Source organism: Zea mays, chromosome 5 (assembly GCF_902167145.1).
Source record: "Zea mays cultivar B73 chromosome 5, Zm-B73-REFERENCE-NAM-5.0, whole genome shotgun sequence".
Taxonomy (NCBI): domain Eukaryota; kingdom Viridiplantae; phylum Streptophyta; class Magnoliopsida; order Poales; family Poaceae; genus Zea; species Zea mays.
In genome coordinates this window covers 37,926,057-37,947,909 of record NC_050100.1, presented here as the reverse complement: position 1 = coordinate 37,947,909, position 21,853 = coordinate 37,926,057, and the positions used below count along the sequence as shown (strand labels likewise).

The 21,853-nt window shown below is 44.5% G+C and overlaps 2 protein-coding genes across 2 annotated transcripts in view; one reads left to right on the top strand and one right to left on the bottom strand.

Moving 5' to 3' along the window:
- LOC103626243 (protein OPAQUE1-like) overlaps positions 1-21,853 on the bottom strand; it is an 87,780-nt gene that overhangs the window by 9,435 nt on the left and 56,492 nt on the right. The window contains exons 20-34 of the mRNA XM_008646644.2: positions 7,787-7,992; positions 7,445-7,564; positions 4,954-5,052; positions 4,466-4,687; positions 4,055-4,173; positions 3,891-3,981; positions 3,726-3,770; positions 3,563-3,646; positions 3,256-3,426; positions 3,030-3,179; positions 1,986-2,162; positions 1,708-1,845; positions 595-665; positions 411-507; positions 280-336 (exon numbers count right to left, since the gene is read on the bottom strand). Of these exons, the coding sequence (XP_008644866.1) occupies positions 280-336; positions 411-507; positions 595-665; positions 1,708-1,845; positions 1,986-2,162; positions 3,030-3,179; positions 3,256-3,426; positions 3,563-3,646; positions 3,726-3,770; positions 3,891-3,981; positions 4,055-4,173; positions 4,466-4,687; positions 4,954-5,052; positions 7,445-7,564; positions 7,787-7,992 (1,847 nt within the window). The remainder of the gene's footprint in view (positions 1-279; positions 337-410; positions 508-594; positions 666-1,707; positions 1,846-1,985; positions 2,163-3,029; positions 3,180-3,255; positions 3,427-3,562; positions 3,647-3,725; positions 3,771-3,890; positions 3,982-4,054; positions 4,174-4,465; positions 4,688-4,953; positions 5,053-7,444; positions 7,565-7,786; positions 7,993-21,853) is intronic.
- Positions 18,482-21,404, top strand: LOC118472004 (uncharacterized). Its single transcript, XM_035958999.1, has 2 exons — positions 18,482-19,067; positions 19,471-21,404. Exons 1-2 carry the CDS (start codon positions 19,054-19,056, stop codon positions 21,020-21,022), a joined length of 1,566 nt encoding a protein of 521 aa, XP_035814892.1. The 5' UTR covers positions 18,482-19,053; the 3' UTR covers positions 21,023-21,404.

Here is a 21,853-nt window from a genome sequence, read left to right as displayed (position 1 = left end):
AGAGAGAACAAAGCGCACAAGGGCTGTCCTACCAGCAAGGTTGAGGAGCCTAGCTTTCCAATTTGGTAGCCTATCTGCAATCTTGTCAACCCAAGTCATCAAAATATTCCTGCTATGTGCTGATAAAGTTCGAGGACCTGTTTGCCCGGTTTTCTGAGTTCGAGAGGTAAATGACACAGCGTGTCAAGTTCGTGGACCGCTATTGTATTGTAATTTACTCAATCCAATAAAAGACTAAAATGAATTTTAATTTGGAACAGAGTGGGTACTAAGTTTTACCAGAAAGTCAACCGCTTGCCTAATGAACTGCAGCTCATCCCAAGCTGCACCTGCATGCTACAACGTAGAAAAGAATAGGTGCACTGTCGAATGCCGATCAAGATACAAAAAGAGAAAGGCCTGCTGCGAACCTCTTCAGTGTCCACAATCCATTTCTCCAGCACACAAAGCCCAGATTTCACATATTCTCCATTTGAAAATGTGCAACATTCTCGTCGTAGGAGCATACTGCAGATTAGAAAAAGAAAAACTAAATCAAAAGTTTGTTGACCAGAATGTTTTTATCAAGAATATAATTGACTTGTACATCCCGACCTATTGAACAGCTGCACATTAATGAAGGAAAAAACTTGAGTTACTAGCTTGCGGGTGAAAAAAGAAGGCACCTGTATGAAGATTTGATCTGAAGATCAGTTAAAAGAGAATAGATCATAATGAATACAAACTATTGAGTTAAGAACTGTGGATTTCCTAAAAAATATAGTAGCAATAGAGGGGTGCAAAAGAGGCCTTTAAGTTCAAATGGAAATTTCAACCCAAGCCTCTCCAGCATTTTGCTTCCACGCAAATAGGCCCTACTTAGATACTGGTCCTTAAACTTCATTGGCTTGTAGTCATTCCTTCTATACTTCATAGGGTTTTGAAAACACTTATTCTGCTCATTCAACAAACATTAATCAAATGGACTACCTTTCTTATTCCCAAAGTGACCACTCGACAAGAAACCCTTAGGGCTTGTTTGGAACAAGTGGAATGGAGGGGATTGAGGGGGATAGAATCACTTACTAGTTACTATTCAAAATTGAATAAAAAGGAATTCTAGCCCCTCAATCCTCTCCATTACACTTCCTCCCAAACTCTAGTGAGGGGATTAAGTGGGCTAGAATCCCTTACTATTCAAAGTTGAATAACAAGAGATTCTAGCCCCTCAATCCCCTCCATTCCACTTGCTCCCAAACAAGCTCTAAAACAGTTAGCAAACCAGAATACAACCAGATTGGGTCTTTTTCTTACAGTTCATTTACGAATCCTAGGTTACAAATTTTGCTCTAGATCATGCATGATGAACCCTTGGATTTAAGTTCCAGCTAGCATAAGATACTGAACCACATCAGAATTCTATCTATTGAATGGAAGATCTTGATTGCACAATCATGTGAACATACTCAGAGCATACACAGGGTTCCAGATTCAAAACTAAACATACTCCGAGCATGGCAAGTGCATGCACAGGGTTATGACATATGTTATATGTATGGACTCTGTCTATTAACTAATTCAAAGGATATAGGAATTACTTAAGTATCAACTCCCAAATACACTTGCATGACTATGAAGTTATGATAACATCACGAAAATCATGTAACATTAGTTGCCACCATGGAATTTGCTGATAGAATGTTTGCACATTTGTATGGAGTAACTCACAAAATTTTTGTGTAGTCTATCCATCAATGAGTCCAAAAATTTCACAATCCGATCCCAATGAGTACTTATCGGTTGCTGCAAGGCTACATCAGGTGATCTCGACCTCCTTCCACTGCCTCCTCGAGCAAGTTTTGGTGCCTATTATCAACATAATAGAAGATTGAAGCCATTGCTTCCCAATATGAACTGATTAAAATTGTGCAGCCTCCAGCATAGAACTTCCATGAAGTTTGTGCTGGATGAAATCAGCAAGAAACTGGAGCTGTTAGATCACATACCTGAATGCAAAGGCTTAAAAGAGGTGATATCTCTTTCTTTAGATTGTCACGAATTAAGCCAAAGATCTTCTCCAAGGAAGCAGTTAGTTGTTGCTTAAATAGCATGGCTGGGTATCGAGCATCAATGTGTGACATGCTTGTTTGTTGTCCAAAGGCTCTTAAAGGAGTCCGGAATGTCTGTAAGAACATTTACAAAATCAATTATAGATAGCCATGGTATGTGTTTTATCAGATATGTAACAATATGTATTCTATAAAAAACCTAAGGTCTACCATTGGCTCTATTGACATGTTCTGAACAAATTTCAGGTTTCTTCTGGGAACTGCTAGACAAAGCTGCAACTTTCAAAGATCTAGTTTGAGAAAAAGTAAGCTACTATAGGCCTGTTTGGTACAACTTTGTGGAAGCTGATTCTCTCGGAGAAACTACAAATGTTTCTCTATTATTCTCTAGGATAAACTCTATGGATACAATGACTATGCATGGGGTGAATCAAGAGAAGCTACTTTTTAAGCTCCCAGCCACCTAGTTCATTTCAGAGATTCACTTCACTCGACCTGCGGGGGTAAGACAGCCCCCGAGTATTATATTAAGAAGAAGACCTTCTCACACAGGTTGAGAAAACCCCCGAACCCCTGCGGCCCTGCGCCACCCATACACAGCGGCATCGAAGCCCATGTGAGAACAACCACGACCGGGGCTGAGCCTTAGACCTGTGCTTTGGCGTGGGACAGACGAGAGGATTTTTTTAACCACAGCCTGAAATTCGCTCCCACGGGGAGTCGAACCCAGGACCTAAGGAGTGCTACTCAGACCACCTAACCAACTCGGCTAGATGCCCTTTCGCAGAGATTCACTTCACAGAACCAGCTCCAGCTCAGTAGATTTTTTTTGCCAAACAGGCCTATTAGTCACATCAGACTGATCAAAACCAATGTAAACCTGTTACCACTAGAGATAAATTGCATCTTACATCCAATGAACAGAAGGGACGTGTAAAGTGCAAGCTGAAAGGTGAATATGTTGAATGGGTTGGCACTCACTTCATTTGCCTTTTCACTTAAGTGAGTATCCGAAGACGATCGAGAGGCTGCCATGATGAATCCTTTTGACCTTAAGTTTCTTTGCAACATGCATAGAAGAGCAGATGTATTGGCTAGCCAGTAGGGCAAAATGTCATTCTCGTTTTCTGCCTGAAAAGCAAAATGTTGATACCAATAATGAGCGCAGCTCAGTCACATGGTTAAGAAAAAAGAACAGGATCCTAACCTTCAGAGTGGTATTGATTGTGTGAATTATGAAGTCAAAAATAGTTGTTCTTTCAGCCTCAAATACTCCCCAATAGAGAAGGCATTTGTAAATGATACAGGCTGCAACTGGTTTTCCCTTCTTGAATCCCATATCATCTTTGATGCAGCGGTGGAGCACATCATGGTAATCCTGAAAGCGCCAAAAAAAAATCTTGAGTATGCTTAACTTCATACAAAAAAATTCATCCTGGCAATGACTAATATCTAGAAATAATATGCACATAAAATGATGTTCTTTATAATATTTAGAGAAAGATATATTTAACCTCATATCTATCAGAATTCATCCTCGACCTTCTTGATTCTGTCTGGTTATGAGGGGGAGGTGCAAGTTTCACAGGTGAAGATTCCTGAAGGGAGACGGAATTTCATTTATCCACAACTGAGATGGATCTACAATGAAAATGACAATGAGGTCGCAGGTCTTACAACGAATGATTTTGGGCTGCATGGTGAAGAACCGCAGTGATAACTCTATGAACAAATATAAGAGCATTCATCAGAACATAACAATTCTTAACTGAACAGACTACATGATTACTTATATAGGACACTAAAAGAAAAGGATATCATTCTATAATGAATAAGATATACCCCAGTTCGGCTGTGCCTAGGAGATAAATTCAAGGCCTTCTGTCTCAATAAATGATTCTCATCTTCTAAATTTGAGATCTTATCCTCTAAGCTGGGAAAAAGACGTGCAAATTATTTTGTAAAAACTCTGGAGCTCTATGATATTACTGTTAAAAAGGACTTACTTTTTCAAGTTATCCCGGAGATGAACATAGTTCTTTTCCACATCGTGCAACTTGTCCATATTATCATGGCTACATTTTTGAGCTTTTAAGAGCTCTTGTTCCATTTCTGTGTTCTTTGCCTGCATTACAGAAGAGGTTTGACAAATCTAGAACACAGATTTAATCAACCTATCGAAATTGACATAATAGACACTGGAATTCATTAAGGATTGCTTAGACCAAGCACAAACTAAAGACAAACCACAAACTAGAGTACCATTATAGCAGAGTATTAAGAGCTTACACCACACTGATGAGGGCTAAAAATGAGAGGCATAAACATAAGATTTGAATGTGACATGGAATATTGAATTAAATAGAACTCGAAGTAGGGATATTGCACTAAATTAAAAATTTACAGGTGGGGAACACCTGTAGTAAAATATTCTCCCTCTTCACTTCTTCTATCTGAGAAAGAATATTTTGCTGAGCTTCTTGATCCTTGGATGATAAATCTAGCTGATGTTGGAGCGAGGAAATTTTCTTGCAACTATTTTTATTTTCTTCATTTGATGCCTCTAATTCTGATTTCACGGATTCCAATATTTTGAGAAGCTTGGATATCTCCAATGCCTTCGACTCTTCAGCAGCAAGCTGTGTACACACACACACACACACACATAATTACTGGTACTGTAACAAACATCAATTAATATACAAAAAAATTGAGTGCTCAACTGGGATGTTGAGAAGTATGGAGAAAACATATCGATGATGTTAAACTACTTTAGATGCATTGCTGCTAATTGTTCCCCACCAAACCCTTATAGAGTGAATATCCTTCAAGGTCATACTAGATAAGGGAAAGCACTTCATTTTTGAAAATGTTTACATTACATTAATATCATACAGAAGCATACCCTTTGCCTCCTCTCTAATGTGAATCGCAAAGTAAGATCTTCCAAGCTCTTCTCAAGTTTGCCTTTAGCTTCACGTAAAGCTCCAGTTTCATAAGCAGCCTTGAAAATGAAGAAGTTCAGTACGTGAACAAAATGAACTTTGAATACCAATACACTACCCAATTACACTGCATGACATGTGAATCATCAATAATACAAGATAAATTTACCACAAGAAAGATAAATGTGATGAACTATGGAAGTGTACCAGAAGAATGCATTTCGAATTTAACCATACAGAACTTATCCGCTCTGTAATGTTGATGGGGCATCCCCAAGTATCCCTAGAGTCATTCACGATATCAAGGAGGATGCCAGGCTCGGGTGCTACTGGGCTTAGGGATATTTGGTCTGTGGGTATAGCTCTGAACGTGCAGTGAGCTGTAGATGGGTTCCTGTATTTTTGCTTTTCACCAATATAAGATGGTGCATGTTGTTTAGTCTATTTTGGATCTTGTTCTACATCGAAATTGCCTTTTAGTCCCAAGCAAGTTGGGGTAGGCTAGAGTTGAAACCCAACAAGAAGTCACAAAAAGAGAAAAAGAGAGAAAGGGGAGGGGGAAAGCTTTGGCCTAATCATGATTCGGGCATGTGGATAACTTCTTTCCAAGCACTTATATCCAAACACAACTTTTTGGGGATATTTCATTCCTTCAAGCCCCTCTTGATTGCCTCCTCCAATGTCAAGTTTAGCCGCCATCTACCTCTTTTCACATTATTGTCCCGTCTTATGATGCCTCTGTGCACCGGTGACCGGTGCCTCTGTAGGTCTCCGGTGGACATGCCTAATAAGCTTTTGTTCAATTGGTGCTACTCCTAGCCGATCGCGTATGTTATCGTTTCTCACTCAGTCCAATCTTGTGTGCCCACATATTCAACGGAACATACACATCTCTGCGACACTTAGTTGTTGGATATGCTGTCTCTTACTAGGCCAACACTCAACCCCATATAACATAGTGTTCTATTTTTTCTTAATATAAAGGTGTGCAGTTTTCTGCACGTTCGAGAGAAAAATATTAACTTATTGAGTCAAACTTCCATGCACCAACCATTTTACATAAATTCTTTATCTGTGGAGGAAAGTATTAAGTTGCATGCACCAACCAATTCAACCTAAAAGCTTAAACTGATAGGAAAAGGTGTGCAATTCACTTATATTCCAATGCCCCCTCATGTTGAGGCTTTTATTTAATTACACTAACCAGGATTCAAAGTCGAAACCTCTGATTTTGATACCATATTAAGTTGAATGCACCAACTAGTTCAAACCAAAAATGTAAGCTCATAGAAAGAGGTATGCAATTCACTTAGGCTGTCTCCAACAGCTTACCATCCTATCTCCTATCACACCCCTTATTTCAAATTACACTCTGCGAACAGTGCAGTCTACAGTGCAAAACAGTGTTTTGCACGATGCACGATCTGCTGGAGACAGCCTTATATTCCAACAGAAAGACATAACATACAACACTGCTAGTTACTAAGTCATATCAAGTCTTCATCGAAGTTGAAGCAGGCTGTCATAATTATTTGTTTAGAGGAAAATTGTGTTAGGTGATACTATAACTGAAGAACTTTGAGTCTAATATCACACTAAGATTCATGCATCAACCAGTCACCCAAAACCTAGAGCTTTTGGTGAAGTGTGCAATAGACTTCAGAAGATTGCAGACTAATGGAATGTTAAAAAATTCGGACGAGAAGGAAAAGACCGCCCTCCTAATATTATATTAAGAAGAGACCGAAACATGGTCCCGGCCGAGAAAATCCTTGAACCCTGGCCCCCCATCACTAGCGGGTCGTCATCACCCACTCTGCAACGACCCAGCCGAATGGTGGCACGCAGGATGTAATCCGGGAGTGGGCAGGGCAGAGAGGGGATTTTTTTTAACCAAACCACAAAATTCGCCCCCGAGGGAGATCGAACATGTGACCTAGAGGTACTACTCGGAAGCCTTAACCATTATGATAGAGGCCCTTTCGCAATGAAATGTCAACAAATGTGTTATATCACATCCAGGACATAAAAAAACGAGATAGTTACAGTGTATTAAGCATGAAAGGATTTGTATTAAGCATGAAGAAATTGGTATCATCATACGCGAAATTTCAGTTTTGGACCTCCTAAACAGAATAAGACAGGAATCATCAGTTCACCACTTCATCCCTTATAGAACTATTTATGGCAGTAGATATTAATATCGTGGAAAGAACAAGGAAAATGAATATTTAATTGTGAAATTGATTGTCACGTCTTGTGGGCACCGTTAGTTGGAACCTTATGCTTACCTCTAGCAGCAACCAAACTGTCAACAGGTAAAACTTATGAAGACATCTTTTTATTTAGAACAAAATTTAGGAAGCTTCCAAAAAAATAGTTGTTATTTTCAGGGTTCAAATTGGATGCTTTAAGATACATTGGACTGCAGATAGTTGCTGTTGTTCATACATGTTTAAGGTTCCGCAATGCCCTTTTAGCAAGCTTCTGTCTCCAACAACACTGGATGAGAACTGTTGCCCATCGATACTGCTGATGGAAATAATAGAGCTTCTGCATCCTCCACCAAGCCTATATATTAAATTAACAGTGTTGGTCAGTATACATCATCTTTATGAACAAAGATCAAATCAGAAAAGTTTATAGATACAATATTACTTGAGATTTACAAACGATAATAAAAATCTCGATCCAATGAAACAATTCCACAACTTGGCAAGTTAAAACTGATGAGGAGAGAGAGAGAGAGAGATTAAAAAAATTAGAGTTCAGAAGAATCAAGATGAGAAAGACCTGGATAACAGTAGAAGCTTTAGCATTCTTTAAGTGCCGCAACCTCTGAACTGCTAAGATATAGCGAATCCCAGACTGGATCACAAGAGAAGCAGAACGAAGACGCAAATATGCACAACGACACAACCATCTTCTAGCATATCTTTCAACTGAAACAGCTGCGGCTATCTGTCTCTTAGCTTCAAGCACATTTCGTGCTAAACACCCTGCAGAACAGCGTGTCAGCAGCCAAAGCCAATACTTTAAGCATCAAAGTGCAATTTATAGTGCATAATGTAAGTTGGGAATAATAGATTGATTATAGAGGTGTACAAGGTACAAGTATATATAGGCGTGAGTGAGTAGGCGGCTTCTGGAAACATGACCATCCTCCCATACTCCCTGTTAGACTACCCGTCTAGGATTCTAGGGTTTGGGGTATTCCCCATGTAATTACCGTCTCACCCCTCACTGTAATGGGCCTGGCCCAGTTACTAAGTCTATTAATACTACTCCCCATCCCTGGTTAGGGGTATGGGTTTGTATTCCAACATGGTATCAGATTAGGTTTAGGTCTTGTCAGCCACAGCCGCCAGGGGCTTCTCCCACCCCTGCAGCCGCCGCCGGCCTCCCTGCCCAGCCACCGGAGCTCCCCTGCGCCGCCGCCCAGCCCCCCAGCCGCCGGCCTCTCCTTCCCCTTCCCAGCCGCTCCTCATCTCTCCTCCCTCCATCTCTCCTGCGCGCGCCTAGCGCCCGGTCGGAGCTTCTTCCAGCTCGGTCCCTGCCGCGCGCTTCTCTGCTGGCTAGCGCCCAGCTCCTTGCCCCTCCGTGGCCGCGCCGCTCCCTCCTCCCCTCCAGCGGCCGCCGGTCCCCAGGCCAGCCGCCGGCGCTCGAACGGCGTCCCCATCCGTCGCCCCCACCATCGGTTGCAGCAGGCGCGCAGCTGCCCAGGGGCGCTCGCCCACGGCTCGCCAGCGACAGCCGCCAGGCCGCCAGGCCGCCACGCCCCACCGGCCTCCGCCAGGCGCCCAGCCGCCCCGGCGCGCTCGTCCAGCACCGCAGCGCGCTCGCGGCTCGCTCGCCAAGCCAGATCCGGACCACCGGCGCACCCGAGCCGCCGCTCAGCCCGCGCCAAGCCTGGCCGCCGTGCGTCCTGCCGTGCCGCCCTAGCTGCTGCGCACCGGCCGGACCCGTGCGCCTGGGCCCTGCTGTGCCGCGACGCTGCGCGTCCCCGTCGACCGCGCGCCCCGTCCGTCGCGCCCTGGTGCCGACCGACCGGAGCCCCGACGCGCCAGGTGCTCACCCCGCGCGACAACCGCGCCCTGCCCCTGCGCATTCGACACCGAGCCGAGGACCGGGCTCGACAACCGCAGGACCTGTCGCGCCGTCCAGGAGCGCCCGCCCGGAGGACGCGCGCCCCTGCTGTTCCACGCGGATCTGCACCCCTGCTGTCCCGTGCCGTGGACGCCCGACGCCGAGCACCCAGCCGCCCCTGCTGTTCCGCGCCCGGTTGTCCAGTCCGCGCCTCCCTGCGTCGGCTGACCGCTCCCCGGCTCCAGCAGTGCCTCGCCTCTCCTGCACCGGTCGCCATGCCCGCCGCTCTCGTGACTGTGCGTGTCCTCCTTCACGACGGCCAGCTCATCCGTGGCATGTTCATGTCCTTCGATTCAGTCTGGAACCCTATTCTTCGGGACTGCGTCGAGGTCCACCCTCAGGCGGGCCGTCACGTGCCTGGACCGCTTGTCTTTCCACGTGCTGCGATCGCCTCCCTAGCGGTTGAGCCCGTGTCCTCTCCCTCCCTTCCTAGTGCACCTGTCGGGGCACCTTCCCTGGCCCTCTCCGCTCACACCGTACCCTCGCCACTTCCACCTCCCCGAACCACCACCGATTGGGTGGTTGACTCCGGGGCCTCCTTCCACACTACCCCCATCACTAATTCGTTACTCCACTCCCATCCACCCCATCCCTCACATCCTACCTCCATCGTCGTCGGTAACGGTTCCACCCTCCCGGTTACCTCAGTAGGTACATCGGTTCTTCCAGGACCATTCTGCCTTAACGACGTCCTTGTTGCTCCCGGACTGACTCATCCCCTCCTCTCGGTTCGTCGCTTCACTAGTGACAACCAGTGCTCTATGGAGTTCGACCCTTGGGGCCTCACCATACGCCACCTCCCCACACATGATGTGCTCGCTCGCTGTGACAGCTCCGGCCCCCTCTATTCTCTTCACTTGCCCTCCACTCCCCACACCAAAGTAGCCTCATCTCATGCTCTCGCTACTACCACCACCTCCTCCGCCATTTGGCACCGTCGCCTCGGGCACCCTGGACCTGACGTCATGTCCCAGCTTTCCGGCCACTCAGACATATCATATAATCGGGGCCCTTCTGAGCGCCTCTGCCATGCTTGTCAGCTCGGCCGTCACTCACGTCTCCCTTTTTCCACTTCCACGTCCAGGGCTGTTCAGGCCTTTGATCTTGTCCACTGTGACCTCTGGACGTCTCCTGTCCTTAGCCTCTCCGGCTACAAGTACTACCTAGTCATTCTGGATGACTACTCCCATTTCCTTTGGACTTTCCCCCTTCGGCTGAAGTCCGACACGTTTACCACCCTCACTCACTTCTTCACCTGGGTATCCACCCAGTTCCGGCGCTCGGTCCGTGCCCTGCAGTGCGACAATGGCCGCGAGTTCGACAACAACGCCTCCCGTTCTTTCTTCCTCACTCACGGCGTCCAGTTGCGTCTCTCGTGTCCCTACACCTCTGCTCAGAACGGCCGGGCCGAGCGTATGATTCGCACCACCACCAACATGATCCGCTGCCTTCTCTTTCAGGCGTCTCTCCCTGCCACCTACTGGGCAGAGGCCCTTCATACTGCCACGCATCTCCTCAACCGTCTTCCCTCGAAGGCGGTGAGCCACCCTACTCCTCACTTTGCCCTGTAAGGCAGAACCCCTTCCTACGACCACCTGCGCGTGTTCGGCTGTGCCTGCTACCCTAACACTTCCGCTACCGCCCCTAACAAGCTTTCTCCTCGCTCCACTCGATGCCTCTTCCTCGGCTACTCCCCTGACCACAAGGGGTATCGGTGCCTAGACCTCACCTCCCACCGCATCATCATCTCTCGTCACGTCGTCTTTGACGAAGATGTGTTTCCCCTTGCAGGCTCCACCCCACCCACCGATCTAGACTCACTCCTCGAGTCTGATCCGGTTCCCCTCCCACCCCCGGCGCCCCGCCTTGCGCCGTTACCCGTACCTCGTACGACCACGACGCAACCACTTGCGCCCATTCCCGCGCCACGCGCGGCCCCGTCGATCACGCCTGCGCCACGCGCGGCCCCGCCGATCACGCCTGCGCCACGCGCGGTCCCGCTGATCCCGCCTGCGCCCCGCGCGGCCCCGACGACCCCGCCTGCGCCACGCGCGGCCCCGACGACCCCGCCTGCGCCACGCGCGGCCCCGACGACCCCGCCTGCGCCACGCGCGGCCCCGTCGATCCCGCCTGCGCCACGCGCGGCCCCGTCGACCCCGACTCGCTTCGCCGACCCCGCGCTCGTCTACCACCGTCGCAGCCACGCTGCCACCTCGGCGCCTGCCGACTCAGGCCTGTCGACGAGCACGGCCCGCTTTGCCGACCCCGCCGTCGTCTATCACCGCCGCGAGCCGGCCATACCTGCCGCTCCCGACGTTCCGGCGGCCCGCTCCGAGTCGTCAGTGTACCACCCGGTCGCCATCCATCGCGACCCCGGGCACGTCCACCCAATGGTGACTCGGCGCGCCGCTGGCGTTCTTCGCCCCTGTGAATCATCTAGGCCCCTCTAGTAATGTTTTGGTAATTAATGACAACTACTTGTGGACTAACGATTCTTGGAGAAATAAGAATGCAGGGTTGGACCACATAGAACAGGAAATGTTGAAGAGTCATACGCATTGGTTGTGGATCAGATGAAGGCAAAGGTATAATATAGGTTTTACTTTTGCCGGTCTTGAGGAGTTTAGAGAAGATACCTGACCGGATTAGTAGGCTAGATAGCCGTACTATTAAGAGGGGTCAATGACTTAGATCTGTGTAAAACTTAGTGCCTCATAGAGCATCAAGTAGTTGCATTTGCATGAGGACTAACAGCGCTTCTCATTTCGTGAGTTAAAAGTTCATTCAAGAGCATGTTTGAAATTTGAGAAGTCTTGGTCGCGCGGACTGTCCGGCCCTTGGGGGCGGACCGTCCGCGATCCTCCAGAGGGTCCGAAGTCTGACCATTTGTGTTGGCACTGTGTTCTATTGCACTGCGGACCGTCCGGGCCTTAGGGCCGGACCGTCCGCAGTCCTGACCAGAGAAAGGTAGCTTCGGGTCTGTCCCTGAATTATAGGCGGACGGTCCGCCTGTGAGGCGCGGACGGTCCGCATGTGTCTAACTCGTTTTTGAACAGGGACTGTGTGTTTTTATCGATTTGTACTACGGACTGTCCGGGTGACAAGTCCGGACAGTACTGCCTCAGGTCGCGGACCGTCCGGGAATTATAGCCGGACGGTCCGCACGTGTTAACTCCGTTTGACCCGAGGCTCGGGTGTTTGAATCTGCCAGGTCGCGGACGGTCCGGGCTTGAAGGGCGGACAGTCCGGACACACCTTTTGAGACAGCTCTGACATGTTTCAACGGTCATTATAGCCGTTATGTTGTACGGCGGACCGTCCGGCCCTAGGGCGCGGACGGTCCGCGTGTGCGCAGAATTGCCCCCCTTTGCACATAACGGTTGGATTTAGATGGGGGGCTATAAATAGAAGGGTAGCTCGTGTGTGAGAGCTCTCTTAGCCATTCCTTGAACACATTGAGCTCATTTGTGATCCTCCAACTCACTCTCTCACACTCTTTGCTTGAGATTGCATTCTAGTGAGAGATTGAGGGTTCCTAGTGCATTTGCATCATTTGGTGATCCTTGAGGCACTAGGTGGTACACCGAGCAAGCGTCGTTGGCTTGTTACTCTTGGAGGTTGCCGCCTCCTAGACGGCTCGGGTGATTGTCTCCGTCGAGCTCTCCAAGAAGATTGTGGAGAAGTCGCGGTGTTGATTGTGAGGGGTTCGCGCCTACCTCGCCGGAGCGGCAAAGGTGACATTAGTGGAATCGAGGTATTGAGTGATTTCTTGTCCACTTGGCTCAAAGATCAAGTCGTGTCTTGATAGAGGAGCAAGTGAGAGCTTGAAGTCCACCTCAACGTGGATTAGGGGTGATCGGCAAATCACCGATACCACGGGATAAATTTCGGTGTCTATTCCTTCTAGCATTACTTATTGCCTTGCAATTGATTAGTGTTTTGCTTATTGTTCTTCAAAGTATTCAATCTCCGTAGTTGTCTTTCATACATTGTTTACTTATTGACACTAGTAAATTTATTCCCCTTGTTGTATTGATTAAATTTACTTAGTATTGTTGTTTTTAGTCAAAACCGTCTATTCACCCCCCCTCTAGCCGGTGTCCTAGATCCTACAAGTGGTATCAGAACCGAGGACTCCATTGTTTGTGGATCTAATCATCCCGGAGTGGGACAATATGGCTAGTAACAACAATGTGCACATTGGGAAGCCACCGCACTTTGATGGAAACAATTATGATTATTGGAAAATAAGAATGTCAATGCATCTTAGAGCAATGGGTGGAAAAATTTGGCAAATTGTTAGAGATGGATTTGTTGTATTGAAGGAAGATGAACCATCAGTTAGTGATAATGAGAATATCCTCACAAATGATCAAGCCATGAATGTCTTTTATGATGCTCTTGATATAAATGAGTTCAATCGTATCAAGAATCTCACAACCGCTCATGAGATTTGGGTAAAACTAATGGAAATTCATGAAGGAACTACAATTGTGAAGAGTGCCAAACTATATGTGTGCAAAGGGAAGTTTGAGCAATTTATTATGAAAGAAGATGAGAGTGTATCCGATATGTTCAATCGATTGAATGAGATTGTAAATGAACTCAAAGGACTTGGTTTTAATGTACCGGATGTGGATTTCACACACAAGTTCCTTAGATCACTTCCGGAGAAATATGAGACTATTGTGACAATGCTAGTAAGGAGTGATCTATCTACAACCTCTCCAACCGAAGTATTGGGAGAAATTCTCACTCAAGATATATTTAAGAAGTCACAAGCCGATGCTTTAAGTTTGGCAAAGAAGGTGAAAAATGAATCTATTGCTCTCAAAGCCAAGGCCTCAAAGGCAATTGAAAAGGAAGATAGCAATGATGAAGAAAATGAAAGTGAGAGTGATTGTGACATGGCTTTATTTGTAAGGAAATTCAATAAATTCATGAAGATGAAAAGAGGTCAACCTAGAAGAGGTCAAACATCTAGAAGAAATGCTTTCAATGATAGAAAATGTTTTGAGTGTGGGGATCCCGGTCACATTGCCATGAATTGTCCAAGCAAGAAGAAGAAGGGCAAAGATGAAAGTGACAAGAAGAAAAAGAAATACTATAACAAGAAGAAAGATGGCAAAGCCTACTTAGTTGAATGGGACTCGGATGATAGCTCGGATGATGATGATGATGACACCTCATCCAAGCTTAATGCCGGAATTGCCATCAAGGAAGCTCCCTCACTCTTCTCATCCCCCCATTGTCTCATGGCAAAGGGAGATGCTAAGGTAAAAATCATCACCGATTTAAATGATATAAATGATGATGATGATATCGATGATGTTGATGATGATGGCTATTCATATGATGATCTTGTTAGAATGTTAGGTGAGGCCGATGACTACATGCACAAAGAAAAAGAAAAATTTAAGGCCTTGAAGGAATTGTATAAAAACCTCCAAGTGTCTTTTGAGGAGCTCAAGACCTCTCACAATGATCTCAAAGAAAATTGTGAGAAGCTTGCGGATGCTCAAAAATCATCTATTGTGCATGAAGTTGAGGTGGTCACTAAGGATGTTGGAGTCACTTGTGACTTACTTGATAGTCTTACAAGTGAACCACTACCTACTAACTCTATTTGTGATAAATGCAAAATTTCTCTCAATGATAATATTGCTCTTGATGAATCAAAAATTATTGTTGAGAATGAAGTGTTAGTGGATAGAATAAATACTCTAACTCATGACCTAGAAAAGGCATATGGTGGTAAGAAGAAGTTGGATTTCATATTGGGAAGTCAACGATGTTCTCTCAACCGTGAAGGTCTTGGATATGTTCCCAAGAAAGGAAAGAATGCTTTTGTAAAGCAAAAGACATTGTTTGTGAAAGAATGTGACAAAGTGTGTCACAAGTGTCACAAAAAGGGACATGTTAAGAAAAATTGTCCCAAGTTCAAACATGTATCCTCCACTTGTTTTGAGCATTGTTATGTTCTTTCTCATAATGCAAAAGGTGTTCATGCTAAATTTGTTGGTACTTCAATTGTTGGAAACAAAAAGAAAGCTATTTGGGTGCCAAAGACCTTGGTCACTAACATCCAAGGACCCAAGCAAGTTTGGGTACCTAAAAGAGATTGATTTCCTTTTGTAGGTAAACTACAAGGCGGGAGGGAATCATTGGGTGTTGGATAGTGGATGTACTCAACACATGACCGGGGATATGAAGATGTTTACCCAAATGAGTGAGGAAGATTGCTCAAATTATGATAGTATCACATTTGGAGATAATCGTAAAGGAAAGGTTAAAGGTTTGGGTAAAATTGCTATTTCAAATGATCATTCTATATCAAATGTGCTATTGGTTGAGTCTTTGAACTTTAATTTACTTTCCGTAGCTCAATTATGTGATTTAGGATTTTGTTGCAATTTCACAGTTGAAGATGTTATTATCTCTAGTGTTGACGGTAGCAATCTTAAATTTAAAGGTTTTAGACATGAAAATCTTTATCTTGTTGATTTCTCATCTAATGAGGCAAAGCTCACAACTTGCTTATTTTCAAAAGCTTCACTAGGTTGGTTATGGCATAGAAGACTTGGTCATGTTGGGATGAAGCAACTCAATCGGTTAACCAAGCATGACTTAGTTCGAGGCTTGAAAGATGTGAAGTTTGAAAAGAACAAATTGTGTAGCTCTTGTCAAGCCGGTAAGCAAGTGGCAAATACTCATCCAAATAAAAGTCAAATGTCCACTCATCGACCTTTGGAATTACTTCACATGGATTTATTTGGGCCCACATCTTTTGTAAGTATTGGTGGTAATTCTTATTGTCTTGTGATTGTGGATGACTATTCAAGATTTACTTGGGTTTATTTTCTACGAGACAAATCCAATGTGTTTGAAACATTCAAGTCATTTGCTATATTGGCTCAAAATCAATTTGATTTCGACATCAAAAAGGTTAGAAGTGATAATGGGTCGGAATTCAAAAATGCAAGAATTGATCAATATTGTGATGACAAGGGTATCAAACATGAATTCTCTTCCAAATATACCCCGGAACAAAACGGTATTGTTGAAAGAAAGAATAGAACTCTTATTGATATGGCAAGGTCTATGTTAGCGGAATATAATATATCGGATTCTTATTGGGCCGAGGCAATAAATACCGCTTGTCATTCATCAAATAGACTATATTGTCACAAACTCTTGAAGAAAACTCCATATGAATTGCTCATTGGTAGAAAGCCAAATATCTCATATTTTAGGGTATTTGGTTGCAAATGTTATATTTTGAGAAAGGGAAGCCGGCTTTCTAAATTTGAGAAGAAATGTGATGAGGGTTTTCTTCTTGGATATTCATCAAATAGTAAGGCTTATAGAGTCTTCAACAAAACTCATGGTATTATTGAGGAAGCATATGATGTTGAATTTGATGAAACAAATGGGTCTCAAGATGAGAGTGATAATCTCGATGATGTTGGGGGAACTCAATTGATAAATGCAATGAAAACAATGGCCATTGGTGAAATAAAACCTAAGGAAGATGATGATGAAGATAGTGTGGTTGTTATTCCTTCATCCTCAACTATAAATGAGGAAGATCACCAAAGCAAACCACTCGATGAAACCATGGATACTCATGATCAAGGTACTTCAAGACCTACGGTTTCTCCTAATGCTTCATCAAGCAACTATCAAACGGTATCAAGAATTCATCATTCCATTGTGAAGGATCACCCGGTTGATCAAATTGTGGGTGATATTAGTAAGGGTGTTCAAACTCGCTCTCGCATAGCTTCATTTTGTGAACATTTCTCTTTTGTATCTTGTATGGAACCTAACCGTGTAGATGAAGCTCTACTTGATGTTGATTGGGTGAATGCAATGCATGAAGAATTAAATAACTTCACTCGAAATGAAGTTTGGGAGCTTGTTGAGAGACCAAAGAACCACAATGTTATTGGTACAAAATGGGTGTTCCGCAACAAGCACAATGAAGATGGTGTGGTAGTAAGAAACAAGGCAAGATTAGTTGCACAAGGATATACTCAAATTGAAGGATTGGATTTTGGGGAGACATTTGCTCCCGTAGCAAGATTAGAAGCAATCCGGATTCTACTTGCTTATGCTTGTGCACACAATATCAAGCTCTACCAAATGGATGTAAAGAGTGCCTTTCTAAATGGTAAGATTAGTGAACTAGTGTATGTTGAACAACCTCCCGGTTTTGAGGACCCCAAAAGACCTAACCATGTGTTCAAGCTCTCTAAAGCTCTCTATGGGCTTAAGCAAGCTCCACGCGCTTGGTATGAAAGGCTTAGGGATTTCTTGCTTTCCAAAGACTTCAAAATTGGGAAGGTTGACACTACTCTATTCACTAAAAGAATTGGTAAAGATTTATTTGTTTGTCAAATCTACGTTGATGATATTATTTTTGGATCTACTAATGAATTATTTTGTGAGGAGTTCGGAAAAATGATGTCAAAGGAATTTGAAATGTCTATGATAGGAGAATTGAGCTTCTTTCTTGGCCTTCAAATCAAACAATTGAAAGATGGAATTTTTATAAGTCAATCAAAATATTTGAGGGACATGCTCAAGAAGTTTGGTTTAGAAAATGCTAAGCCTATCAAGACTCCAATGGCAACAAATGGTCATCTAGACTTAGATGAAGGAGGTACAATAGTTGATCAAAAACTTTATCGTTCAATAATTGGTAGTTTGCTTTATATTACCGCATCTAGGCCCGATGTTATGTTTAGTGTATGCATGTGTGCTCGATTTCAAGCTTCTCCTAGAGAGATTCACTTGAAGGCCGCTAAAAGGATTCTAAGATATTTGAAGTATACTCCCAATATTGGTCTATGGTATCCCAAAGGTGCTCAATTTGAATTAATTGGATATTCGGATTCGGACTATGCGGGGTGCAAAGTTGATAGAAAAAGCACCTCCGGTTGTTGTCAATTTCTTGGTAGATCTCTTGTTTCATGGTCTTCTAAGAAACAAAATTCGGTTGCTCTATCTACCGCCGAGGCGGAATATATATCGGCCGGAAATTGTTGTGCTCAACTATTATGGATGAAACAAACCTTATTGGACTATGGAATTATTTTCAAGAATGTGCCTCTCATGTGTGATAATGAGAGTGCGGTGAAATTGGCTACCAATCCGGTCCAACATTCAAGAACCAAGCATATTGATATACGGCATCACTTCTTAAGAGATCATGTTGGCAAGGGAGATATCTCTATTTATTCCATTGGCACCGATGATCAATTAGCAGACATTTTTACAAAACCTTTGGATGAAACAAGATTTTGTTCTCTAAGAAGTGAAATGAATGTGATCGATATCTCTAATGTGACTTGAAGTTGATCACACATGTGTCGCCTTGCATCTTGGGTCTAAGTATGTTTTTTTTGTGCTATTTATTTGGTATTATTTGTGCATTTTTCATTTCTAATTACTCTAGATAGTTTAATTCAAAAATCTTGCATTTCTCAAATACATCATAAGTATATGCATGCATACCAACTTTTGGATTGGTCAAAATGTCCATATATGAGCACCAATTCGGATTCGGAATTCAAAATCAGAAAGTGGACAGAAATTGGAAAAATGAGTATCAGGCCGCGGACCGTCCGCCCATGGACCGCGGACCGTCCGCAGCATCAAGCAATGGACAGTCCGAGCAGCCTCGCAGACTGTCTGAGGTCATCAGGACGCGGACCGTCCGCCGCCCCCGCGCGGACCGTCCGCGACAGGGCAGAAAAAGGACCAGAGCCCGCAGACTTGCCAGTTGTGCCTATTCGGTTGTTCTCTCTTGCTCTCCACTCGCTATATCCTCTCTTGTGTCGAGTGTGCGCGGACCGTGAAGTGAAGTTGCGTGCGGACAGTCCGACAGCTTGCTGCACCATTCCCTAAACATGTCTTCATCACGGTATCTTCAAATCTTGTGGATTTAATCAAATTTCATCAACTTTGAGATTATTTGGGTTTCTTCTCTGATCTGAAATTGAGCAGTGGGTTTCAAAATCTGATTGGTGGGATTGTTAGTTCTTCTCAATATCAATGCTATGCAAAATTTTCAACTTATTTGGCTGGGTATTATCTGCAAAACCATCAAATTGAACACTTGTGGCGGCTAGGGTTCTTGGAGTCGCCCCTGGTCGGTCGCGGACCGTCCGCCTGGTGGACGCGGACCGTCCGGGCCTCTGGCGCGGACCGTCCGGCCCCCTAGCGCGGACAGTCCGGACCCTGGCAGAGCATTACAGTTCCATTCCTTTTATAAATGGTGATTGGTTTCAATTATTCATCTATGGATGTTTGTCACATTGTTGCAGTGGTCTTGGTGGTCTACGCAAGAAACTTGCAGGTCGCTTTAAATCCAAGCGCCCTCGAGGAAATGATGATGATTATGTACCAACCACTGATTCAGAAGCCCAATCCTCAGCTGGGGGCACTGAATCCATGGATGCGGAAGATTTTCCTCATGTTCATCCTGATTATCCCATTGATATCCAAGGATGGACTTTCCCAAAGCGGAGATTTTCTATGACTGAGTACTGCTCTCGACGGACTGTGAATCAGTATGCTCTGCCATCAGATACCAACATCCAGTTTTTCCACACGCAGCTGCAGTTTGATGTTTTCTGGGGCACCCTGGTGGATACTAATTTCCATAAGCATCAGGTGATTGATTGGTCATTCCTGCTCAGTCAATCAGTCATGGAGGGTTTGATCCCTAAGTTTGAGGCATGCGGACTATATCAGTTTATGGGGCAGCGCACAGATTTTAATGAAATGGCTGTTAAGCAATTCTTGGCTACCTCAGAGATTGATATTGCAGAAGAATCCATCACCTGGATGACTGGCTTCAAGCGCTACTCTGCTTCTTTTGCTGACTTTGCAGCTGCCAACAGTCTGAACTATGGCACCATTTCTGCTGGAGTGGATCTTTATACTGAAGACAATTTTGAGGATTTTGTGCAGTTTTATGAGCCAGCCAGACTTGGTATACCCAGGAGATTTGGTGAGACAGCAGGACTCAGACATCATCCTGCTGTCATCAACAAGATTGCCAGAGTCACCATCCTTCCCAAGAGTGGTGATAAGAGTAAAATCAGGGAGAAGTTCTGGAACATAATTCATCACATTATGAATGGAGAAGTCATGAACATTGTTCTTTTCATGATGAGGCAGCTTAATGATTTAAAGATGGACAAGAATCAAAACTTGGCATATGCTCCATACATTATGGCTCTTATCAAATCCAAGACAAGATTTGAGGGCCCATGTGAGATTGTCCACACTCCATTCAGGCCTTTTAAGAATGAGATAGGGTTTCTCACCAGGCCACTCACTCCATTCCCAGATGATGAGGAAGACCCTGGCTATGAGGGTGGAGCAGCGCCTAATGTTGAGGAACAGCAGATGCCTCCTCCTCCACCTCCTCCTCAGCCTCAGCACTATTGGGAGCCTGCTCCAGGATATTTTGATCCTTATTTTCACAACATGCAGCAAGGGCTGGAGGCTCATATTGATACTCGATTTGAGGGGTTGATGTCACATGTGGATCACCGCCTCGATGACATGCGGTCTCGCTTTGACGACAACTGGGATGTGCTCAACTCTGAATTTTCTGACCTTCGTGATCACATTCACACTAATGTCACTGATCCCATCATGTCAAGGCTGAATAATATGCAACAAAGCTTTCAAGATAACATGGGTGCTCTCTCCAGTCAGTTTGATAATCTTTCTACAACTGACAACATGCATGATATCAGTCAGAGGCAGCAGCAGCTCCAGCAGGACTTTGACCAGTTCTCCTCCCTGTTTGACACCTTCCGCACTCATTATTACCACATGCATCCTCCGCCGAGTGATCAGTAAGGCCTCTCCTTTGTGGCAATTGATGCCAAAGGGGGAGAGAAGTGATGAGAAGTTGTCAGGCGTCTCCTTCAGGGGGAGTTGGTGGTTCTATGTGGACACTAAGACCATGCATATGCATTTTATCTTTTTTGTGCCGTTTTAGTTTATGTCTTATGCATTTGGAACTTGGTTCGATCTATTAACTCTATGTCGTATGTCTGTGGATTATTATCTGTAATATTCTGTGGGATGAACTATGTTTTAGTTCAAATTACTCTGTGTGTGGTTAATCGAGATGTGATTATAATTGCTGCGCTCACTCTACGAATCATCGCTTGTATGTCTCGATAACCATGTTTGTAGGAAAGTCTCCATCAAGCTCTAATATATTATGTGTGTTATATCTTCAACTTCAAATAATCCTGCACACACTTAGGGGGAGCCCTTCTTGCATACTGAGTTTCTATTGGGATTTATCTATCTTTTGGACAGAACTTCAATTCAAGATAAGTCCTATGAAACTCATCTCCAAAATCTATTTTATACCTTAGGTATGAGAGAGATTTGGAGAAACTAAACTTCTCTTTAATATACTATGTGGTGTTGTCATCAATTACCAAAAAGGGGGAGATTGTGAATCATCTAGGCCCCTCTAGTAATGTTTTGGTAATTAATGACAACTACTTGTGGACTAACGATTCTTGGAGAAATAAGAATGCAGGGTTGGACCACATAGAACAGGAAATGTTGAAGAGTCATACGCATTGGTTGTGGATCAGATGAAGGCAAAGGTATAATATAGGTTTTACTTTTGCCGGTCTTGAGGAGTTTAGAGAAGATACCTGACCGGAT